This window comes from Berghia stephanieae, chromosome 1 (genome assembly GCF_034508935.2).
Source record: "Berghia stephanieae isolate SIO BIC M18660-M18661 chromosome 1, UCSD_Bste_1.3, whole genome shotgun sequence".
NCBI classification, from domain to species: Eukaryota; Metazoa; Mollusca; class Gastropoda; order Nudibranchia; family Aeolidiidae; genus Berghia; species Berghia stephanieae.
The window spans coordinates 120,233,297-120,258,883 of NC_088360.1; the positions used below are offsets into that span (position 1 = coordinate 120,233,297).

The window sequence follows — 25,587 nt, forward strand, 5'->3', positions numbered from 1 at the left end:
GTTGTCGATTGTTAGTGAATTTCATCCAGGAATCAAAATTGGTTTAAGTTTATTTTGCTCCCTCAGAACCTCAGAATGTACTTCTAAGAGAAATCCCACAATCTGCATAAGAAAATTGTAACAATCAAGGATAAAATGGTCCAAACGAAATTTTTGAAGATCTTTCTCAGATCTTATAACTGGCTTTCTGGTCAAGTGCAGATGAGGAAGAGATTGACTGCCAATTCTATCGACCAGTTTGAAGTGACGGTCATGCCTTTTGATAATTCCTAAGCTTCAGAAATCAAGATGAGATACAGAATAAAAATAAGCTTCAAAAATAAGTACCAAATGAATGTTAAACCTTCCCCAGTTTTTAAGTCCTTTCTTATCTACATTTTTTTTTTTTTTTTTTGATAATTTAATTTCATAGTTGAAATAAAGTTCCCGTTTGGCTGTGACAGAATAGATTTCAACTCCGCGAATCATTATTTCATTATTTAATTTTTTCAAAAGCAAAGTTGGGATTGAGTTAATCAGATGTCACCCATCAAGTTACTCATCATGCCCAATCCATATAAGGAAGAGTATTGGTTTGATCAATCACAATGGGTATTCAGTGTTGCTCCTAATTACATAATTTGTTCTTTGCTCTGGATTTTATGTAGTAACCGTTATTCTGAGTAATAAAATTCAGAGGTGTCAGTCCGTTACCATCCATTCGTCAGTCCGTTACCGACACTTTTTCAAAGACTGCAGATTCAAATTTTAGACAATCTTTTAAATATTGCTAGTGTGTTGTAGAACATAATCTCGTGGTTACTATAAAAGAACTTATTTGTTACTGGAAGGTTTAACTTCAGAAAGTTTGATCCATCTACATATAAAATTGAAAAACATGGATTTTCTGATGTCAGTCCGTTACCAACATTATAATGTCAAAAAATTCAAGTTGATAAAGATTCATCTTTATCCTTTTGATATATGATAAGGGTGGACATGATACGTGTCCATGGGAAATATTAGCTCCATACAATAAATACATTGCATTTCAGAGCACGAAATGTATGCATTTTTGGTCCGATTTGTCAGTCCGTTACCCGTGGAATTTCCCTATAATTATATATGGCTGCAAGTATTCGGACTCGAGTCTGAATAGTCTCCTATGGCTATTCGGACTCAAATTCCAAATTGCATATATGCAATCAACAGAATATTCCTATTGAAACTCGGTCTGAATAGTCTCCCATGGCAGTATAACTTTTGTTTGTTTTTTACTTTATTATTTTTTTATAAATATATTTTGCTTATTGATAATTGCATAAAATTGATGCAAATGAAAATAACAGTAGTCTAAGTCTAAAACCGCTTTATTTAACAAGAAAGACAAAATCATTGATCAACTGGAAGTCTAGTTAGAAATTACCAAGAACAAAATCATTGCCACTTCAATTATATATATACAGATGAACTGACTGTCATTCATCTAGAATCTGGAAATTAAATTTTCATGTAATTTTAAGTGCGTTAAAAAATTACGTTAGCTCCTCGTGGTAGCATCGTGGTAGTATTTTCACCGTGGATCTTTTGGCTGGCCATTGGGCATTGAGAACAGTACAGAAGAGGGAACTCTGATTCTGATTGCCACACTCACTGTTTCGAAGGTATAATACGTATACTATAAGAAGTCGGTGGAAGACATCCACTCGTTCAACAACAAAAGATAATCATAAGGTCATTCTTGAATCATTCATAAAATTCCTAAATCATTCTCATACATTCTTCAAGCTACTTTGGTAAACGTCCATTTGGCCCTCGAGCAGGGAGCTGAGAAATGGCCTAGTGGCTGTGACCCGATTTTTTTGGTGGACTTTTGAGTGATGGGTCTCAGAAAAAGTTCCATTCATAGATTTTTTGTTTATGGCTATGGATGGATTTTAATGATTTATGTCTTATTTTCTTCAGGAGGAATCTCTCTATCGTTTGATGTAGTTTATAACTCAATAACAATTTAGTATATCTCTTGATTGTGGATAAAATAGGGTAATTAAAATCGGCCAATTAAAATATCGGAAATTGGTAAATCAAAATTTCATGACGGCACGTGGATTTAACTTTTTTATAAAATTAAATTCATGAAATTCGTTCCAGCAAAATCCTTACTCAAATCTTAGCGGCCATTGAAGGCCACTTTTGAAATCCGAATGGCGGTTACTACACTACAGGAAATGCAACAGTTTCAGGTCACAAAGACAAAGTCCGTCAGTAAATAACAAACAAAGGCAAAGGCAAACAGAAGACCATTTTTCAGCCTTTAAACTAACATAACTTTTCTTCTGCTTATCTGATTTTCACAATTTTGGTATCATTAGGATCGTGTTGAAAAGCATGATATATGTTTAAATTGAACTCAATCCAATTTGAATGTTTTACCAAAGTACCTCATATCTACTTCTATTTCTACGAGCGAGTCCCAGTCTGGTCCCGGCCCAAGCCCAAGTCCAAGTGGTAAACAATACAAAATTTGATTCTCTTCCTTTCACATCCACAATACAAAATGAGTTCGTATTTCTATATAAATATGATAGCATTTGATGTGACCAAATTAAACTTACCAGGTCCAATATAGCAACAGGTGATAGATTAAACCTCTGGATTTAAATTTGAACAGAACATCCACGGTCGCCAGCTGATTCAAACATGGATTTGTTTACCTAATTTGCAGCTGCCCGCCTGCGGGTTTTATTTCCGGGTCATGAGGCAGCCTCGTTTCAAATCGATAGTCTGTTGTACAAATAAATCGATATAATATCAAAACCAAACAAAAAAAAAACCCCAAACCGCTCGGACAAACATAGCTGGTTGTTAATTGTTAAAATAGAATAAAAGAAGTAAAACTCATCCTGTTCTTTGTTATTATTTTACGACGCTGATTGGTTCTCACTAGATCGCTCAATCAAAATGAATATGTTGAAGGTACACATAGTTTTCCGTGATCGTAAGATTTATCAGGCGTGTATAACTAATTGGTATTTTACTGAAGCGCATTCATTCAACTCTAATGCCATCTAGTTGGCTTTGTTTAAATTCTGCAGACTGTCCGAGGGCGTGGTTTTGTTCCTTTACATTGGTGCCTGTGGGGACAGCTACATACCCAAAATATCATTTCCTAGCTTACAACCTATGGGGCGCGTGTTCCTAAATCGATGAGGACCTGTCCTAGTTGCAGCCCTGCTACATGAGCAGGTGGTTTTACGGGACGGAATGTGCACAACAGAACAGGTCGTTGCTCTTACTAATACTAAGCATATTTAACAGGCATTGTTCTAACTAAGGTGTAAGGTGTGCGGCTATGTGGTCTAGTGGTATGACACTCGCTGTCGGATCGGAAGGTCCTGGGTTCGAGCCTCGCGCTCGGCGCATAGTTGAGTCCTTGGAAAAGGCTCTTTACTCAAATTCTCTCACCGTACCCAGGTGTAAAATGAGTACCTGGCCGTTAACAGCGTTGTCTTTGTCCAAAAAATTGTAATATCGCCTAACAGGCGCCATGTCCCGTCCTACATGTTAAATGTTGCTGTTGGCCAGGGACCCCTTGTAAAGCGCTTTGAGCACATTTAGTGGATATTGCGCTATATAAAGCTCAATTTTTTAATGTATAGACCTATCGACAGCCTATGATTCAACCAGGTGCGAGGGTTTATTTTGAAACTTGCAAAGACCATAGGATGTGGAAAGACCTTGAACCTGTTCTCATTCATGCCATGGGGAAGCTAATCCCATGTCGCCCGAGAAGACGCCACGAGTAAAGATATTAAGATAAGGAAAGGTGCCCCTCGAGAATCTGTCCTGGTGGCAATGCTGTTCAATGTTCACATTCGCGACATGTCAATCAATTCCTCTTTGATGCTGGAATATTATGAGGACAATAATTGGACCCTCGCATTTTAGAGTGATGATTGAAACCATCTCGAGAGCGTACTCAATGAAGATGTGACCAACCTTTAGGCCTACTTTGATCATTTGTATCTGAATATGACCGTTACAAAGATCGTAGCCGCAGTGATCCATCTACACAGCGGATGGCACACCCGGAAACTGAAAGTCAAAGTAGGGGACCGGTCTGGTTCATCTCACATGAACCGTATCCAAAATATCTGAGGATTACGCTGGACCAACTGCTGCCTTACCTATTGGATCTAGCGCGAAAGTGGTCCCGACAGATGGAAAAATGTCACACTTTCTTCTGCGGAAGCTGGCGGGAACAACTTGGGGTGTCGTCCAGGCGCTCCTGGAGACTTTCGCCCTCCCATTATGCTATTCCGCCATGAAGTACTCCTCTTCAGTGTGGGGAAGAAGCATGATCGTTGAGAATACCGATGGAAGACTTCTTGAGTCCATACACAAAGTTCCGGGAAAGATGACGGCAACAGCTAAGATCGGGCCCCCAATAATGGCTTCTGCACCAGCAAGAGGAGACATTCAGTGACTGCAAAGAGACTAAGATCCAGAACAGTGGCTTGACGTCATCACAGTATATGATAGTGCCAAGAACATATTTTTTAAAACTTACATTGCTATAGAACGAATAAAAATGGCGTCATTCCGCTCTTTAAAACAATTTTCAGACCGCCAACTGGGCGATAGTTCTCACTAAATTTAATAATCAAAACTATATAACTACGTTTAAGGTTACGTATTGGTTTGTATGTTGGTATGTTTCACTTGACAGGCAAATGGCATTATTTTACCTCAGCGCATAGCATTAATGAGAAATGTACTTTTAAAAAAAGGGAAAAGTTCTCTCTCTCTCTCTCTCTCTCTCTCTCTCTCTCTCTCTCTCTCTCTCTCTCTCTCTCACACACACACACACTCACTCACACACACACACACACACACAATAAAATAATCTGTTGCTTTTCAGCCAAAAGCACGTACAATTATCAAACAATTATCTTATGTCCTTCCGGCATAGCCAGCACAGACCGGTACTTGTCAGAGCTGGACCAGAACCAAAGACATACGGGTCCAAAGGCAAGTGCTATACCACAATACCACAAAGCGTACGCCATATATAGCTATGATTTTAGCAGCCCTTCTATTGCCTTGTTGTATTACAATGTTGTTTTGACGATCCACACAATCTATGAGAAATTTTACACACTTGTGAAACGATCTCAATCCATCAGGCAGCCGTGTCACAATGTAATGTTCAAACAGATGCTCTGTGATCTCTGGACCTTTACCACGTCTCGCCCCAGAGGAAACATATTCTTCCGTGTTGACCTCTACCTCCGCCCATCCGAAGTTAGGGAATCTCCACGTTTTATGGCATCGGCCGTCTCTTCGACTCCCTCCCACGACAGTACTCCTTTCCTTAAATCCTGCTCTATGGTCTGCCTCCAAGTTAACTTCGGCCTATCTCTCTTTCGAATTCCGGATGACTTCCACCCCATGACATCCTTTGGGAACATACCATCCTTTGTATAACGTCTTGAGCACAATAAGCGGATATTGCTCTATATAAAAGCTGTTTTTGTACACTATAGCTGCCGTTACAGATGCCCTAAAAGACGACGGTATTATTTCAAATAATGAAAAGCGCTATCTCCAAGAATAATTTTACCCATGCGTTGATCTAAAACTATCTAAAATCAATTAAGACTCAGGTAGAGGTTCTCAGCAAAGTAGTCCTTCAGAGCCATAGGATCTATGGGGCCGGAGTTTATGGTACTTGACGGATGATAGCAATTATACTTGTTTGATCTTGGATTGGATGCAAGGAACGTTGCATCAGATATAACAGACCCACTTACACAGTTACTGCTTGTCGGACAGGGGGTCAGGAATAGATCCCTTCACATTTGAGGCGAGTACCTTACCCAGTAAAATTTCGGGATCTCCTTACGACAATTTATTAATAAACTAAAAATAAGATGGTACAACAGTCCCTGTGACGCTATTAGATCACAATCTCACGAAGAGAAAAGGAAAATCTGAGCAAAAAATTACCACTGGGCTCAGCCTAAGACCATCGAAAGTCTCAAACACACGACGACACGGGCTCCTAATACAAACACAGACAAGTGATTTACAGGGGTAAAAATATAATCTGACAAAATAAATTTTTAAAAATCAATATCACCAACATACATCGACACGAGCAAATAATATAATCTCCACAATATTTAAAACAAAATAAAAAAATCACCAACTAACATTAGACTCTTTCCCTCACAGAAAGGGTTCCCAGCCAGGGCCTGGGCAAAACCAAGTTATTGCATCCCATCGTGTATGTGTATGTGTGTTTTATTCATTACAAATCATGTACAAAGAAATTAAAATATCGAAGTGACTATTGGTCAGTACTGTACCGCAGGCAGTACTAACCAATAGTCCCGCCGTTGCGGAGTGGCTATTGGTCAGAACTGAGCGCTGGTTCCGTTGTGTTTTTCGAATAAATATTTTGATTTCAACTATCCATTTTTCTACTGGCGCTAAATCACCTGTAAGATTTTCATATTGTTTTTTCTTTTTTTTTTCTTTTGCAGAATTATTTATTGATTTATTATTATTAAATAAAATAAAATAATAAAATTTCCTTTATTCATCCCATGGGGGAAACTTGTCTCTAGGGTCTATTCCAAGAGAAGACTGGAATAACCCAGGCGTCAGCCGCAACGCAGCGCCGCAAATTGAGCTAGGGCGGGTGATCGAACGGGGTTCTTTTCGAGTACGAAGCTAAGACCGTAACGCGGAGCCACACTCCTTGTATTATTATTATTATTATTATTATTATTATTATTATTATTATTATTAACTTGTATGTTTGCTCTAGTACGATTAGAATCTAGGGGTGCCGAAATGTGCTAAATGCCTTTTATGTGACAAAATTTGGCCACATTTCAAACTCAACTTCTCGTTGTTTTAAAAAAAAAAAAATCTTTGTTGTTTTTTTTTTTTTTGGCGGGGCTGGGGGTGGTTGATTTGTTAACATGTTTTCGTTTTATCTTCTTTTTTTTTTCCGTCTTATTTATATTTTCTTTTCAAAGATTTGGGATACTAGAATTAAAGGCAATATGGCCAGCTTCGCGTAAGCATCACTGTATGTGACATGAATATAAGCCCATAAAATGAATGTTCGATAGGACGTATAAAGTCGTAAAATTTGAAGCTGAAGAAAAAAAAAAGTTGATGTTTGACAGAATTCGAGAAAATAACAGAAAATAAGAAATCTTTTTCGTGTTGTAAACAACACAAAGCCCGCCCTCTTCCCACGCCATCCTCAGTCCGCCGGCTGAATCTCAATCAGACGGTCAGCTATCGCGAACGGCTCTGTTGACCGGATATATCAATGAATCGTTTATTGCATCTAAAATTAGTCTATTGAGACTTCTTGTTAAATAGAAAGGGGTTGAAATGAACTAGTCTGTGCATAATAATATTGTTGAAGAACATTATTCCTAACCCTAACAAAAGCAAGATGGTGACCAACTAGATCGAATAGTTTGTTAACAACACAGAGGCACTACTAAACTTACTAAATCATATCTAAAGACGTATTTTGTCTTTGGATATGATTTAGAATGCTGTGAAATTTATTAAATATATCGTTCAGGTACGGAAGTTCTTGTTTTGTGAAACTTTGATTTTTTATATATTTATTTATTATAATTTTTTTAATTTGGCAAAAATCTGTCGAAAATATATGTTTTCACTTTAGAAGTCATTTTCGTTCTTTTTATTTTTTTTCATTATGAAAAGCTCTTTCAAAAACCAAATGCAGTAAATAATTATTGTAAAAAATATCGAAATGACTCGAAAAGATAATTACATTAGCGCGAGGCAACTTGTAGAAATATTTCCTGGCCAAAATGAGTCTTTTGATCAAGCCGTGATAAGTCTGTCACTGTTGATCCTAACTGGACTCGTCTTTTTCACAAAGATTTCGTCCCAAAGTCTTGTTTGTTTTTGTTTTTGTTTTCCACAACGGTGATAGGTGGTGATGTGTTTATTTGTTTTTGTTTTTTTTTTTGAATATTTTCGCTGTGACCCGATTCTTATGTCAGTAAAAAAAAAAAAAAATGGTGAAAAGATTTCGATGAAGTAATTACTTGTCCACTGCCAATATTGTCTGTTTTTGTTTTTAAGGGTTTTACAGCGCTTCAACACATTAAGGTCATACCAGCGCCAGTATTTAGGAATAAAATAAGATAGCACAAAGTTCTGGAATTACAATTAAAGCACCCAGGAAAGGTAAGACAAAGGGGAATTGGTTCAAATAGGAAACATATGTAGATTCCAAGAGCACACCATCAAAGTACTTAGTTTGAGATTACCTAAAAGTCTCATCCATAGACAAGCACAGGCCCCCCACTAATAGGAATACACTCAAATGTTTACAAATCATATATTATATGTAAATAAACACAATACAGTGCATAACAGAGAGGTGATTTACAAGGAAAATAATATCATCTCCCAAAACTAACTATACATTTGACTGTTTCTCTTCCAGCTAGGGTATCCGGCGAGTGCCAGGACAAAACCAAGTAATTTCAACCCAAGACAAAGACAGAAAGCATGTTGGAAAAAAGATAAAGGGGGATAGAAGACAAAGTAAGTGCCTCCCTGCCCACTATGGGAGGTCAGGAACCCCACCCAGCCACTGCCAATAGCTACCCCGTAGAGGCGGGTTTATAGGTCAGTATTGATCACAGCCCTGGCCTATTTTCAAATGGTGGCTTGCCTATAGGTATCTTGAAGTAATATGGCTATCAATGAATGTTAGTGTAACTAAATACTCAAACACTGTCAAATGGGCGTTAGAAAGATAATCGTCAGCGCTAAGGTACATTGTCAGTACTGACCAAGAGGTGATAGTGCCCATTGGTCAGTACTGACCAATAGACCTAGCCCTAAAATAAAATAAAATTCATAACAAAACCCTTTCAAAAGGGCGCTGTGAGTTACCCCACCAAACTTCAAACAGCAATACACAAAAGGGAAAATATCAAAAGCTAAATTAGAGTCAAAAAGTTTATTAAACAAACCAAACAACATTGTGGTAAATACTTAGCTTGTTCGTAAATGGCATGAAGCTAAAATAATTTGGTACTGCAGATAATGTTTTCTTTTCTTTAGAAAGTTAAATTCATTTTAAATGCCAAAGCTTGGTATATATAAAAATAAAAATCAATATAACAAATACATTAAAAAAAATCATTTAAAAAATAGAGCAATATCCATTAAACGTGCTCAAAGCGCTTTATAAGGGGTCCCTGGCCAACAGCAACACTGAACATGTAGCACGGGACATGATGCCTGTTAGGCAATCTTACAATTTTTTCGGATAGAGACATCGCTGTTAAAGGCCAGGTACTCATTTTATACCTGAGTATGGTGAAAGAAAGTGAGTAAAGAGCCTTTTCCAAGGGCTCAACAATGCGCAGAGCGGGGCCCGAACCCAGGACCTTCTGGTCTGAAAGCGAGTGTCATACCACTAGACCACATAGCCGCACAAAGTACAGAGGACGTCAGATTCAATCAGGAAATGGCAATCCAATCTTATGTGTTTTACTCATTACAATATCATAATTATATATCAATTTACATTTCATATGACTTCTAACGTAATGAGGACCCACTGAAGTTGTAGCTGAGCTTCACTACACCTTGCTACAGCGCCAAGTTCTGAAATATGCACATAAAACCACAATCTGTTGGTAAACATGAGGATAGAAACAAATGCAAGGAATCAACAATTATGAAGACAAGGTGGCAATTTGCCTTTTGGCCAGATACTGTGTTCTTATAGTCAGAACAGGAAACAAACTGCAGTTTTCATTCACTTCCAAAATTCTTCATTCCACAGTTGGGTGTGCTGCTTAATTCTCCTCAATTGTTATAAAAACCTGTCAGAAAATAACATTTTACACAATCGCTGTTTTAAAATTAATTAAAAAACCCCCAAAAAACTTGTAAAAAAACCCCAAACAAACAAACAAAAAAATTCAAGACAGACACAGTGTATTGTTATACTGAGCAATGTGTAAAAAATACTCCAAAATGAAACCTCACTGTTTAACAGTTGGCTGAGAAAGAAGCTCTTGAGTATTCAATTTAAATGATTTTACATGTATTTTCCAACAAAAGAAAAAAATAATACATTGTGGTTCAAACTATACAAATATTTGACTAAGAGTACTAAGAGTATAAAATATAAATATAAATATATACTGCCATAGTGAATAGTCAAAATTGTGATTTGAACAACAAAATTCAGTCTTTCATAGATATGACTTAAGGCCTTGCAGATGTCAAAGAAAAATTCGGAAGTTCAAACTTAATTTAAAGAAAAAATAAAAACCCAAAAAAACCCCCAAACAAAAACGATGTATATATCAAACATACGAAAACAATTCATCAATGTCTCCAAAATGTTGGATCCTGCTATTTAGGGAGAAAAAACAAAACGAATAGGATAAATATGGACAATTTTAAATTTGAATTAAAAGCAAAAAAAAAAAAAACAAAAAAAAAAAAAAAAAAAAAAAAAACAAGGAGCATTTATATAAGACTAAAAAATGAATGAACAACATTGATTATGGCAAAACTTGACATATCTAAAAAGTAGTACGATATGACAAACAACATATTTTTAAATCACTTAATGAAATGAATTCATAAAAATAAAAAATATATATAATACTACTTTACATTGACAATTGGTATTAATTTATTTTATAGGGTGAAAAAATAACAGGTTCATTTAATGTGAGTTAAGACAAACAGATGGTTTTGGCATATTCCCCCTCTCTTTTGAAAACATGAAATGAATTCTTCATCTCTAAGGAGTCTAAAAACAATTTCTGGCAATGCTTATTCAAACCAAAAATGAAAAAGACACAAAATGACAAACAGTAGAAAAGAAAAATCTTTGAGGTTGTCATATTGCACGTTCAACTTATTTAAACTATTGTCAGTCAAAGGTTGTACGATATCAACAATTTCTATTGTTTGTTTTGAAGGGTTTTACGTGTTGACAAATTCAGGTCATTTCAGTGCTAGTAAAAAAGAAGAAATTGGGATAGTCAAAAAAGTTTTAAGTTTTACAATTGAAAGCACACGAGAAAAAGTAAGACAAAGGGAAAGGGTTCAATTAGGGAACAGATACATGTAGATTCCAAAAACACACTAACAGTGTACTTAGTTTGAGATCACCTAAAAGTCTCATCCAGACACAAGTACAGGTCTCTACTAAGAGAAATAAACTCAAATGTTTACAATCCACTATAATAAAAATAATAAAATGCAACAGTACATAACAGAGAGATGATTTACAAGAAAAAAAAAATCATCTCCCAAAACAATAACTATACATTTGACCGTTTCTCTCCCAGTAAAGGACTCTGGTCAAGACTAGGGCAAAACCAAGTAATCCCATTCCAAGACAAACTCGGAAAACAGATATAGGGGATAGAAGACATAGCGTGACCTGCTGCCCACCATGGGAGGTCAAAGACCCCACCCAGAACAATTTCTATAATTTACTATCTAAATTCTAAACCATTAGAGTGAAACACTTCCTTGCCTCAAGGAAAGAAGACAATATGGGACAGCGTGACTCGGCGGTAGTCTTTGCTTCGTACCCGAAAGGTAACGAGTTCGAATACCCATTACGTTGTGTGGCCTTAGCAAGTTACCTCGCCCTAGCTCAGTTTGCGGTGCTGCATTGCACCTGATGCCTGGGTTATTCCAGTTTTCCCTTGGAGTAGACCCTAGAGACAAATTTCCCCTATTGGATGAATAAAGGGAATTTAATTTTTTAATTTTTTATAAAACCTAATGAACAGTTCAATTCTAAAAGCACCATCGCATTTAAAAATAATTAAAAAACAAAAACAAAAGAAATCTCTACTTCTACCTCAAACCATAATATTTTGGTAATCTCCCGTTTATCAAACAAGCAAATAACTTATCTGATAACAAAATTCCGTAAGTTACATTATCACCACTTTTACATACATTCACATTGTGTAACTCATTTACCACTCCAAAAAAAGTAAAGACAATCTGCAGATAGACATCTCCATTCATTTGATACTACCACAAGAAAATAGAAAGAAAAATAATAATTTTTCCAGACTTCATTGCAAAGAATTCCAAAATTTTGCGAACCAAGGTGAAAGAAGTTAAAAAATTATGTGAGATCAACTTAGGGATAAACTCTTATTTCAAAGTTCAATCAGTTTTGACACAAACCATGTTATAGTCTAATATATAATGTGAAATAGTGGATATATTGAGAATATATGGCCTATTTTACATTTTACCACCATTAAAATACAATAAAGCCATCTATGGCAATTGGCGGACTATATAGCATTTTGCATAACGATATATGGGCTACAGACAGTTTTTACTTTTGAATTTTAAGCCTTAAAAAAAATGACAGGATGGTGTTTCATTTGACTTCATTCAATGCATCGACTTGTATTTGCAATTCAACTCATAGCTTTCGAACAGTGAAGGCGCTTCTGTGGTTGCAGAAATGATAAAGACCATAAGCCTATATAGAATTCAAGAGAAAACTGAAGGATCACTGTTGCGAAAATGGAAGTATCTTCCCCAAGAAAAATGCTAGTTCTGCAACATAAGCCAATAAGTCTAACAAGGTTAAAGAAGATTACAAAGAAGGTGAGGATGAATCTTCATTTAATTTCTGATTCAGAGCTTGAGATATTTGTCCAATTTACCTATTATATTTATAATTTTACTTCCACTTTCATACGATCAATGTTAGCATATGGGGGAATTTCCTGTTACCAGCAGTTTTAGGCTATATTGAAATCGGTCCCATTTCAAGCCCATTTTTTTCACATTTGAACTATAGATATTCTAAATCAGAATGAGTTTGCTGTTTCATTTTGTCTTTAAGGATTATACCATGCACGTGACATATTTAGGTCATTTCAGCGCCAATAAAGAAGAAAATAGGATACTCCAAAAATTATAGATTTACAATTGAACGCACACGACAAAATGTAAGACAAAGGGGAAGGGTTCATATAGGGAACAGATACAGATTCCAAGAGCACACAATAAATGCTCTTAGTTTCAGATCACCTAAAAGTCTCATCCAGACACAAGCACAGGCCCCCACTAAGAGGAACACACACAAATCATATATGTAAAACAAAAATAATACAATGCATAACAGAGATGATTTACAAGACAAAAGATATAATCTCCCAAAACTCTAACTATACATACAGCCAGGGTATTTGGTCAGGGCCAGGACAAAACCAAGACAAAGATAGAAATCATGTTGGAAAACAGATAAAGGGGGATAGAAGACACAGTAAGTGTCTCCCTGCCCTCTTTGGGCGGTCAGGAACCCCACCCAAGGAGTTTGAGACTCATGAGGAAAACGGAAAACAGTATATAGTCTTTAAGCTGTTGGAAACATTAAGTGCTGATCTGAATAAATATTTTAAATTAATGACGCAGTTTCACTCAATCACTAATCTGAACAATTCTGACATTTCAACCAGCAGTTTACACTTTATGTGATTCACATCACAGTAGGCATGTACTATCAAAAGTTGTAGTTGTACTGTATTTTGATGAAAATTGCTGCATTTAATGTCTTCTGTAATATTTTTCTTTTCAAAATTTTAAATCAGAGAATCAGTACCCAATCACAATTCCTGCTGCCATAAACTATGAATGTAGTTTTTAAATTAATTTTATCAGACCTTGTTGTCTTTAATAATAAGAATTCAATCACTTAAACAGATAAGGAGACCTTCAATTACTTAAATGGTCTAAAAACTTATGATATGGGTACTATAGGGTTGCATGCAGGCATGTCACCTGGCAAATTAGAACTTATTGCATTTGATAGTAAATAATACACACAAAATAAAAGTGGACAGATTTTAACTTAAAGTGATAAAGAAAGTACTGAATGAAATTTTTAAAAAGGTTCCAGTTTGTATTGAACCATCACAACCGGAGAGGCTGCAGGATCCAATCAATTGCCATAAAGCCGGAAATGTACATAGTAAGCGATTTAAGATTTTTAAGATAATCCGGACTGGATTTGACTTTGTCAAGGAAATTGTGTTGGATTGTTTGCACTTTGTGTAAATGGGAAAAATATAATAGAATGGTTGGAAGTATTTATCTGCCATAGATAGCCCATATAGCATCAGCCATAATTTAATTTATCGTTACTATTTCTAAACTTCATTATTATAAGCTAATTAATATATATACAGTCACGTCACTCTAATCCAGAACTTCATAATCCAGACATGTTGGCTGGGGACGGATTTTTTTCTTCTTCATTTGTACACTTTAGGGACTGATTCCACTCTGGATGTCTCTGTAATACGGACAAAATGCTGGGAACAGAGGTGTTCGGACTGGAGGGACGTGACAGTACATGAGAGGGTTGATCAAATATGAATTGCCCCAACCACAAAGAAACCATTAAATTCGCATGCGTCAGGAAAAGGTTACTATTTCTCATAAGACTACATTTTTTTAAAAAAGAGGAAACTTCTGATATACACTTTCTGCATTACTGTGCTTTTCAAAAGGAGGCTATAATAAATGAAAGAGGAAAGAAAACTGATGTGAAAAATAATTTTTCAACAGATTGGTGACAGTGGATGAAACCTGTCTCTGCTCTGTAATTATTCTATAAATTTGATTCAGAAATGAAATGTCACCCAAAGCACAATGAATAACCTATGAAGAAACAACCCCCCAAAAAGACAAAAGATGAGCCTCTCTGCAGTAAAGGTCATGCTCACCATTATTTTGGCTCATGTAAGGATCATTATGTTTGACCATCTTCCAAAGAAAAATGATTGGGAAATGACTCACAACTCTTGAATAGAATGATTTGGATAAAAACATCCAGGGAAGTTTCAAAATCTTCTTGTGCTGCAATGTCAACAGTAACAGCAGATGATTGTGACTTAAAAACCTTGCTTTATCCTTTCTACTCATTCGATTTCATCGCTTCAGATTTTTAAAATGTTCCTTACTTTGAAGGAAAGCGCCTTGAAGATGAGATTGAAGTTTTAAGATATTCAGAAGGTTAATTTAAGGTCAAATCCCTAATCTTTTACTTTGGAAGACTTTCCAAGGTCAAGGAAAGATGGAAGAAGTATACTACTGTAACTCGGGACTCTGAAGTAAAAATATATAAATAAATTTCATGAGAATCGGAACATTCCATAATAATCAGGGCAATTATATTTTATCAACCCTCGCATCTATTATATCTAAAACTAAGACTAGGATGTTAATATGGATGAATAAAAAATTATATTTGACAGATTACATATATTTATGTCACAACAGGATTTGTGCTAAACTGTGGACTTTGGTTATCTTCTTTTATTTATTTTTTTACTAATGGAGAATCTTTTTAACTACTAAGTACAGAGATAAGAAAGTACAACAGAGCACACTGCTTACAAGTATCAAAAGTCATTAATACAATGCATATAAGAATAGTCATTAATCTCCTTTCTGACAATGTTCAGCATTCCAGAATCCATTCATTTATGATGATGATGACACCAGCACATAGATCATACTGTAAAAAGAAAGAAATTGAAGAATATTAAATCAAATCGGATGCTTACATAAGTTTACATAGAAGCCACTGTATGGCTGGATGAATCAATATGGCTGGTCAGATATGCAGTTTGAGAGCAATGATGATGAAAAGTGAATGGGCTTCTTCACCTTCTTCTTAAGAAATCAACTGACTCAGTCAAACCAAATATCACTGACAATATTAAAATAAAAAACCCCAACGTACATCAATATGTAAAATTGCAATGCCTTTACGTTAAAAGTCTTAAGGTTAGTGGCTTGGAGGCGGTATATATTTCAAAAAGACTTCCTTACCTGTAGAGATAATAGAAGAATGATATGAGGTAAAATCCAAGCTTCACCCATCCCTCTTTCTGAGCACGTCCTAGCTCATCAGCATTCATGATTGTAGTTGGGTCATATAATCCCACTCCACTCATAACAGGACGGTTGAGATATCTGGAAAAATATAATTTATTTTAAGAAGATTGCATTCTTTTTTTTTTCACGAGATTTGTTCGGATTGCAACACATTTAGCATCAATAAAAGGAAACTGATGAAATTGTCAGAGAATTATAGATTTATAGTACACTGTGTGTTTAAGTTTAAGCACCCCAAAACAATGGGACCTATTGGAATAGGGAACAGAAACAGATTCCAGAAGTAATGTAAATGACATGTGTCTTGCCTGAGACTATGGTCCATCAAGAGACAAACACAAAAAGCCCAACTAGGGATACAGTCAAATTGTAAGATTACATCTATTAACAATAGCCCATAACTATAATAGGGATATACAGTCCACTCCAGATAATCGCAACACCTTGGGATCAGCGAAAATGTTGAGATTAACCGAAGCTGAGTTTCCTGACCACTATTGCAACATTTTATACAAATATGGTAAACTCCAACCAGTTGTTGTAAACATTGTTCTTAGTCCACCACAAACTGAACAATTTGATTGAAATAAAAACTGTATGGCAATCCCAAAAACAAAGGCTACAATATCACCCGAGTCTCTCTTTACAACTGTCATTGTCTACCTGTTGTCAAGACTATGCCCAGCCCCCTCGCCTCCTATTTAATGGCCACAGAAGACTTTACAAACCCATACTGCAAAGTCTCGCCCTCTTTTGTCTCTAATAGAGTTGTGACATAATACTGTAGCATTAATTCCCGCTCACTCTCGATTATTCAACCTGTCACGATTTCATCCATGATAAAATGTAATCATATTTTGTTTGCTGGATTTCTTGAATTTGCCACATTTTGAGGACGGAAATTTGTTGCAATCAACCAAAGTTTGTTGCAATGAACCAATGACTTTTATAAAGAATTAATTCAGTTACTTGGGAAATGTTGCGATTAACTGAGTTGCGATTATCTGGAGTAGACTGTATTTTATCAGTAACAAATAACACCTCCCATAAAGGCAACAAATATTTGACTGATTCCTTTCTACAAAGGATCCCAACCATGACAAAAAGCCTCATTCTGCTTTAAAAATATAGTATAGAACAAAACAAACATAAATAGATAGGAATTGAAAATCAAGGTTTTGAGGGAAAAGCAGACCCACTTGACTGAAGGGGGTCTGAGAGCATACTCCCAAGAAAAGAAAAATATGAAATAAAGCGATGTAGGTATACTTTGGGCGCATCATCACCATATTTGGCAGTCAATACCACTCTTTTACAGTATGCAAAATTTTCTGATAAGACATGAGTGATGACAAACCCCACTGTTTTAACAGTGATCATCATACTATACAGCATCAAAAAAAAAAAAGACTAAAAAAGTGACGATGATGTTTGTTGTGGTGGCTGTAAACATTAATGTGTTTCTGTAGTAGTGGAGGTAGTGATGGTTGTAGTGGTGATGATATTGTAGTGACTGTGGAAATGATAAAAATGGTGCTTTAGAGATGGTATACTAAATCTGTCTGGAATTCAAAATTGGTACACAATTTGTTGCAAAAATCAATTTTCACTTTTGAGTTTTCAACTTGGCTTTGCACTTGCAGAAGATAAAATATCCATTATCAAAATTTCCTTACATTCACGGTATTGTCCCTATCTAATTTAATGCTTAAAACTACTGAAATTAAATTAATACACATACCTTCTAACATGATACACAATAAGAGGCAGGTTGAACAACACAGTTCCAAATTGCAGTGCAAACACAAAAAGGATTGTGAACAGCACATGAATACCATACTCGGGTAAAACGAGCTGTTGAAAAATTGAAAAAGAAGAACCAATTGTAGACTGATAGTAATAAACAAACTTCAAAACCATCGAAATGATTAGAGAAGTCCTTTCCTTCCCTCCCCACACAACTGATAACGTGTATTTTATATACACATGACCGATCTTAAAAATAATCATCAAAGTACTGAATAATCAATCAATTTTATGATTACAATATTATCAATTCTCAAAAAGATTTATTTCAATATTTGTATTACCGGATTTAAGCTATTGCACTGATCAATAGGATTCTTGTAATCTGTCTTCAACTCGTCAAATGCAATAATCTGAGGAAAAAATTGTAAAAAGTGAATGTATTTTGCACAGTCGATTGAGGAGTACAAAATATGGAAAAAAATTATAAGACAACAACCCTGAAGGAGTAAAGTCTGAATAGAAAATACATGATGATGATAATCAAAATATTGATAATAATAACAAAAATAATAATAGTACAGTTGTCTCCATTTATAAATACAGTCCTCAGGAATCAAGCAGAGCATGCTTATAGGCGGATCATGTTTTTTAAATATTATTTCTGAGTCTATCTCAATGTTAATATTATAGTAAAAATAATATTTTATCTCAGTTTTCAAGTGTACACCACAGTCCGCTTACGATAAACTCTGAACGTGAGGTTGTCCGGATAAAATGAACTCATCAATCTGGATTTGCACGATTGGGACGGACAGGAAGTCTCTCAATCATTTCCCCCTCTATCTCCATTCTCTTAGTCTCTGAATCCGAATGTTACCCGAATTCTGAGTATTTGTATTCGAGAGCGGAGAGAGGTGTTGAGTGAGACAGCCATTGTTGGTATTTAGGATGAAGAATTTTGATAATCTTCGTTTGAATGTTCCTAAATATGTTGTGTTCAGTGTTCACACATGATTCGGGAAGAGAGTTCCCGTCTTCAAATAGTGCGGGGTGCAAATGAATATTTGAAGATGTGTTTTGAGTTTGTAGATTGGTGTTTTTGAGTGGGTTTTTCCTTAAAGGCATGTATTTCGTTGTAAGTCTAGTCATTCTGGTAAGATGGCCATTGTTTTATTTGTAATTTTGAACATGAAAGTAAGTCGTTCTTTCCGTCTGTCTTGTAAGCTGTGTGATCATTTCTCTTATGCTGTTATGGGGGCTGTAGTCATTTAAGACAAATAATGCAACGCGGCACTGGACAGTTTCAATTGCTTTTATATCTGATTGTAGGTGTGGATCCCAAACTGTACAGGAATAGTCTAAGACGGATCTTGTATGACTGTTATGTAGGCAGTTTCTTTTAGCTTTGTATGGCAATGTCTGATGTTCTATTTGATGAACCCTAGCGCTGAATTTGATTTATTTATTATTTTGTTGAAGTGTGCTTTTGATGTCTTATCATCGCTCAATACATTCACTTACTGCAATCAAGAAACAACACCTTTTAGATTTGAGTGTGTAATGTGTACAAAGATTCATTGAAACACACAAGCATGTTGCCACATGACTCTCTCTCTCTCACAATAATTGCGCACGTGTGATAGAATTTGTTTATGAAAAATATTAGAAAAATGAGAAAATTGGTTCCCTATATTTTTCCAAACTCAGAGGCTCAGGTGCTGGAGAGAGCTGTTGTTGAAGTTGTTGAGATGGGAACTACCGACTGACAGTCCCGATCTCATTAAATTGTAGATGTATATAATCAGTGTTCTTAACAGGCGAACGTCAAAAGTCTGAAAAATCAACCTCGTCCTATTCCCACCTTAGCTATGATGGGTTGTAACTTATGATTATAAAAAAAAAACCCAACCCAAATAAGGTCCTAACAATAGGAGAAATACCAGAAAAAAAAACACAAAAAAACTAAACACATATTCCATAGTTGCCAAATAAGTTACTTGAAAAAGCCAAGATGGCTACTAATGAATGGCAAATTGTCACAAGGGAAGTAAAATGTATCCATCCATCGGTCAAGCTCAAACCAAATGCAGAATAACAGATTCACCCATAATATTTAGGTGATATACATAATAACAATATCATACAACAATGTTACTGTTACTTAACAACAAGATATGAAGTGAATAGAAAAGTGCCAGAAGACAATAGAGAATGAAATTTTTCGCGGCGGTGGTGGGGTTTGAACCTGCGACCTTATTGGTACGACAACTCCGCCTGGCAGGTGAGAGCGTGGCTCTACCGTGTGAGCTATCAACGAACACAAAAATATTCGTTTCAAACTCAAAGTCATTACTAGATCCCTCTCTCACCCACTTCTTGAGACCGCCGATTCGTTCGTACACCACCATCGCGAATAATTTTGACCAGCAGTTAAGCTTAATAGCCAATATTCTCAACACAAACATATAACATAGAAACGATTGTTACATTGAGTATGCTTCGGTGTATGGGGTGAATTTTTAATTCAGAAAAGTGAGTGGAGCAGGCACTTATGTTGGTAACAACAAGATATGAAGTGAATAGAAAAGTGCCAGAAGACAATAGAGAATGAAAATTTTTCGCGGCGGTGGTGGGGTTTGAACCTGCGACCTTATTGGTACGATAACTCCGCCTGGCAGGTGAGAGCGTGGCTCTACCGTGTGAGCTATCAACGAACACAAAAATATTCGTTTCAAACTCAAAGTCATTACTAGATCCCTCTCTCACCCACTTCTTGAGACCGCCGATTCGTTCGTACACCACCATCGCGAATAATTTTGACCAGCAGTTAAGCTTAATAGCCAATATTCTCAACACAAACATATAACATAGAAACGATTGTTACATTGAGTATGCTCCGGTGTATGGGGTGAATTTTTAATTCAGAAAAGTGAGTGGAGCAGGCACTTATGTTGGTAACAACAAGATATGAAGTGAATAGAAAAGTGCCAGAAGACAATAGAGAATGAAAATTTTTCGCGGCGGTGGTGGGGTTTGAACCTGCGACCTTATTGGTACGACAACTCCGCCTGGCAGGTGAGAGCGTGGCTCTACCGTGTGAGCTATCAACGAACACAAAAATATTCGTTTCAAACTCAAAGTCATTACTAGATCCCTCTCTCACCCACTTCTTGAGACCGCCGATTCGTTCGTACACCACCATCGCGAATAATTTTGACCAGCAGTTAAGCTTAATAGCCAATATTCTCAACACAAACATATAACATAGAAACGATTGTTACATTGAGTATGCTCCGGTGTATGGGGTGAATTTTTAATTCAGAAAAGTGAGTGGAGCAGGCACTTATGTTGGTAACAACAAGATATGAAGTGAATAGAAAAGTGCCAGAAGACAATAGAGAATGAAAATTTTTCGCGGCGGTGGTGGGGTTTGAACCTGCGACCTTATTGGTACGACAACTCCGCCTGGCAGGTGAGAGCGTGGCTCTACCGTGTGAGCTATCAACGAACACAAAAATATTCGTTTCAAACTCAAAGTCATTACTAGATCCCTCTCTCACCCACTTCTTGAGACCGCCGATTCGTTCGTACACCACCATCGCGAATAATTTTGACCAGCAGTTAAGCTTAATAGCCAATATTCTCAACACAAACATATAACATAGAAACGATTGTTACATTGAGTATGCTCCGGTGTATGGGGTGAATTTTTAATTCAGAAAAGTGAGTGGAGCAGGCACTTATGTTGGTAACAACAAGATATGAAGTGAATAGAAAAGTGCCAGAAGACAATAGAGAATGAAAATTTTTCGCGGCGGTGGTGGGGTTTGAACCTGCGACCTTATTGGTACGACAACTCCGCCTGGCAGGTGAGAGCGTGGCTCTACCGTGTGAGCTATCAACGAACACAAAAATATTCGTTTCAAACTCAAAGTCATTACTAGATCCCTCTCTCACCCACTTCTTGAGACCGCCGATTCGTTCGTACACCACCATCGCGAATAATTTTGACCAGCAGTTAAGCTTAATAGCCAATATTCTCAACACAAACATATAACATAGAAACGATTGTTACATTGAGTATGCTCCGGTGTATGGGGTGAATTTTTAATTCAGAAAAGTGAGTGGAGCAGGCACTTATGTTGGTAACAACAAGTATGAAGTGAATAGAAAAGTGCCAGAAGACAATAGAGAATGAAAATTTTTCGCGGCGGTGGTGGGGTTTGAACCTGCGACCTTATTGGTACGACAACTCCGCCTGGCAGGTGAGAGCGTGGCTCTACCGTGTGAGCTATCAACGAACACAAAATATTCGTTTCAAACTCAAAGTCATTACTAGATCCCTCTCTCACCCACTTCTTGAGACCGCCGATTCGTTCGTACACCACCATCGCGAATAATTTTGACCAGCAGTTAAGCTTAATAGCCAATATTCTCAACACAAACATATAACATAGAAACGATTGTTACATTGAGTATGCTCCGGTGTATGGGGTGAATTTTTAATTCAGAAAAGTGAGTGGAGCAGGCACTTATGTTGGTAACAACAAGATATGAAGTGAATAGAAAAGTGCCAGAAGACAATAGAGAATGAAAATTTTTCGCGGCGGTGGTGGGGTTTGAACCTGCGACCTTATTGGTACGACAACTCCGCCTGGCAGGTGAGAGCGTGGCTCTACCGTGTGAGCTATCAACGAACACAAAATATTCGTTTCAAACTCAAAGTCATTACTAGATCCCTCTCTCACCCACTTCTTGAGACCGCCGATTCGTTCGTACACCACCATCGCGAATAATTTGACCAGCAGTTAAGCTTAATAGCCAATATTCTCAACACAAACATATAACATAGAAACGATTGTTACATTGAGTATGCTCCGGTGTATGGGGTGAATTTTTAATTCAGAAAAGTGAGTGGAGCAGGCACTTATGTTGGTAACAACAAGATATGAAGTGAATAGAAAAGTGCCAGAAGACAATAGAGAATGAAAATTTTTCGCGGCGGTGGTGGGGTTTGAACCTGCGACCTTATTGGTACGACAACTCCGCCTGGCAGGTGAGAGCGTGGCTCTACCGTGTGAGCTATCAACGAACACAAAAATATTCGTTTCAAACTCAAAGTCATTACTAGATCCCTCTCTCACCCACTTCTTGAGACCGCCGATTCGTTCGTACACCACCATCGCGAATAATTTTGACCAGCAGTTAAGCTTAATAGCCAATATTCTCAACACAAACATATAACATAGAAACGATTGTTACATTGAGTATGCTCCGGTGTATGGGGTGAATTTTTAATTCAGAAAAGTGAGTGGAGCAGGCACTTATGTTGGTAACAACAAGATATGAAGTGAATAGAAAAGTGCCAGAAGACAATAGAGAATGAAAATTTTTCGCGGCGGTGGTGGGGTTTGAACCTGCGACCTTATTGGTACGACAACTCCGCCTGGCAGGTGAGAGCGTGGCTCTACCGTGTGAGCTATCAACGAACACAAAAATATTCGTTTCAAACTCAAAGTCATTACTAGATCCCTCTCTCACCCATTCTGATGCGATTCGTTGTACACCACCATCGCGAATATTTGACCAGCAGTTAAGCTTAGCCATATCTCAACAAACATATAACTGGAACATTGTTACATTGAGTATGCTCCGGTGTATGGGGTGAATTGTTTAATTCAGAAAATGAAGACAGGCGACTATGTTGGTACAACAGATGTGGAATAGAAAGTGCCAGAAGACATAGAAATGAAAATTTTCGCTGTGTTTGAACCTGCGACCTTATTGTCACTGTGCAGTGAGAGCGTGCTCTACCGTGTGAGCATAACGAACACTATCGTTTCAAACTCAAAGTACGCATTAATTGAATGGCTATAAGCTAACGCTGGTCAATTACGCGATTGTGTACGAACAATCGCGCAAAGTGGGTAGAACAGTAATGCTTGAGTTAAGAATATTTTCGTCCACACGAACCACCTCTCACTGCAGGCGAGTTGTCGTACAATAAGGTCCGGTTACCACCACCGCGCGAAAAATTTTCATTCTTATTGTCTTCTGGCACTTTTCTATTCACTTCATATCTTGTTGTTACCAACATAAGTGCCTGCTCCACTCACTTTCTGAATTAAAAATTCACCCCATACACCGGAGCATACTCAATGTAACAATCGTTTCTAGTTATTGTTTGTGTTGAGATATTGGCTATAAGCTTAATGCTGGTCAAATTATTCGCGATGGTGGTGTACGAACGAATCGGCGGTCTCAAGAAGTGGTGAGAGAGGATCTAGTAATGACTTTGAGTTTGAAACGAATATTTTTGTGTCGTTGATAGCTCACACGGTAGAGCACGCTCTCACTGCAGGCGAGTTGTCGTTTCCAATAGGTCGCAGGTTCAAACCCACCACCCGCGAAAAATTTCATTCTTATGTCTTCTGGCACTTTTCTATTCACTTCATATCTTGTTGTTACCAACATAAGTGCCTGCTCCACTCACTTTACTGTTACTTAACCACTACAACAAATAGATGATAATAAAATCTTGGCTCAAAGGTCGTAACAGTCTCATGCCTTATGCTAGAACTTATTGGTTGCTGCAACCAAGTGATTATATAACTTGTTAGACTCATGAATTTTAAATAAATTGCATAACAGAAAAAAAAAAGATTAAATTAAAAACCAGCCATTCATTCCTTGATTCCAAAGTCAATTGCACTTCCTTACTGGATGTATTCACTGCCTGCTTACTGTGCCACAGAAGAGAAAGAGAGAGAGAGAGAGGGTCGCGGTCGTTGAACACAAATGTAGTCACCTAACACGCACAGTGTGTGTCAGACCGGGCCTTTTATCTCTATTTTGCTAACGAAAACACGCATTTCTCCAGCTCTATCTTTTCCTTCCAATGGATTCTTTCGTTCAGTCTAAAAGTCAACCGAAAAAAAAAGAATGCGAAATAAATATTTTTCTCCTTGACTGCTCTCAGCAGAAGTTTTCTTTCCTCACGACCGTTTTTAGATCTGCAAATATGTGTACGTCACAATTAACATATGAAACTCCATCATTTTCTTTGAGACTCATACAATTAAAGTGGGCCGATGTAACCTTCACCACAGGGAACCTGCAGATTTTCGGCCCTGGGTTGGGAATTCGCAAATTGTACAACAGTACACTGTACTGTACAGTATCCCTAACACCGGTTGGGAATAGGCAAATTTTAGTAAAATTTTGACTAGGGTCTAATATTATTATCGGACTGCGGTGAAAATAGTGTTTTAGACTATTTTAGACATTTATTCACTTGATATTGATATTATTACATTCTCCTTAACCAATGCCTAAGTATATTGAGAATGTGACTGACATTTAGAGTAGTTGAAAGACGTGTGTACTTTACTTCTTGTAACTGTACTACTATCACTATCTGGAATAGATTAGTTCTAATAGAGCTGTCTGCTGCTACTGACTTGAGACTGAGACCGGTCAAGAGTCAAAAAGTAAAAGGACAAAAAAGTGCAAGAAATTACTTACATGGAAGATGACAAAGAAAATTAAGACCGCTGTCAAGATTAAAGCAAGTATGTAACAAAAGGCTGCGAATGAAAATGCCATTTTGTGTGGCAAATTAGCTTATTTATCTAGTGAAAATAAAAACTGGATCGATGATTGAGGTATGAAGTCAAGTTGATAAACACACAGGAAGAAGAAGATATAGCGTATACTAGTTTATAGCAGTAGAAAATCACTTCTTAGGTTCGAGCTTGAGACTCTTGACATTAATTTACTTGTACTTTTACGAGTTAAAATGTGATAAGTATAAAGCTGAATCCTTTTCAAAATTGTAACAGATAAATGGAAATATTTATA

General features: G+C 36.8%; 2 protein-coding genes across 2 annotated transcripts in view; both read right to left on the reverse strand.

Moving 5' to 3' along the window:
* LOC144962929 (uncharacterized) overlaps nt 1–2,741 on the reverse strand; it is a 40,177-nt gene extending 37,436 nt beyond the window's left edge. The window contains exon 1 of the mRNA XM_078896338.1: nt 2,595–2,741. The gene's annotated coding sequence lies outside the window, so the exon portion shown is untranslated. The remainder of the gene's footprint in view (nt 1–2,594) is intronic.
* A 6,260-nt stretch (nt 2,742–9,001) lies between these two features.
* LOC144962931 (protein cornichon homolog 1-like) lies at nt 9,002–25,429 on the reverse strand. The gene is made up of 5 exons (XM_078896340.1): nt 25,252–25,429; nt 18,069–18,137; nt 17,720–17,832; nt 15,913–16,056; nt 9,002–15,595 (listed from the first exon to the last, which is right to left on the reverse strand). Exons 1-5 carry the CDS (start codon nt 25,330–25,332, stop codon nt 15,562–15,564), a joined length of 441 nt encoding a protein of 146 aa, XP_078752466.1. The 5' UTR covers nt 25,333–25,429; the 3' UTR covers nt 9,002–15,561.
* Nucleotides 25,430–25,587: the final 158 nt, after the last annotated feature.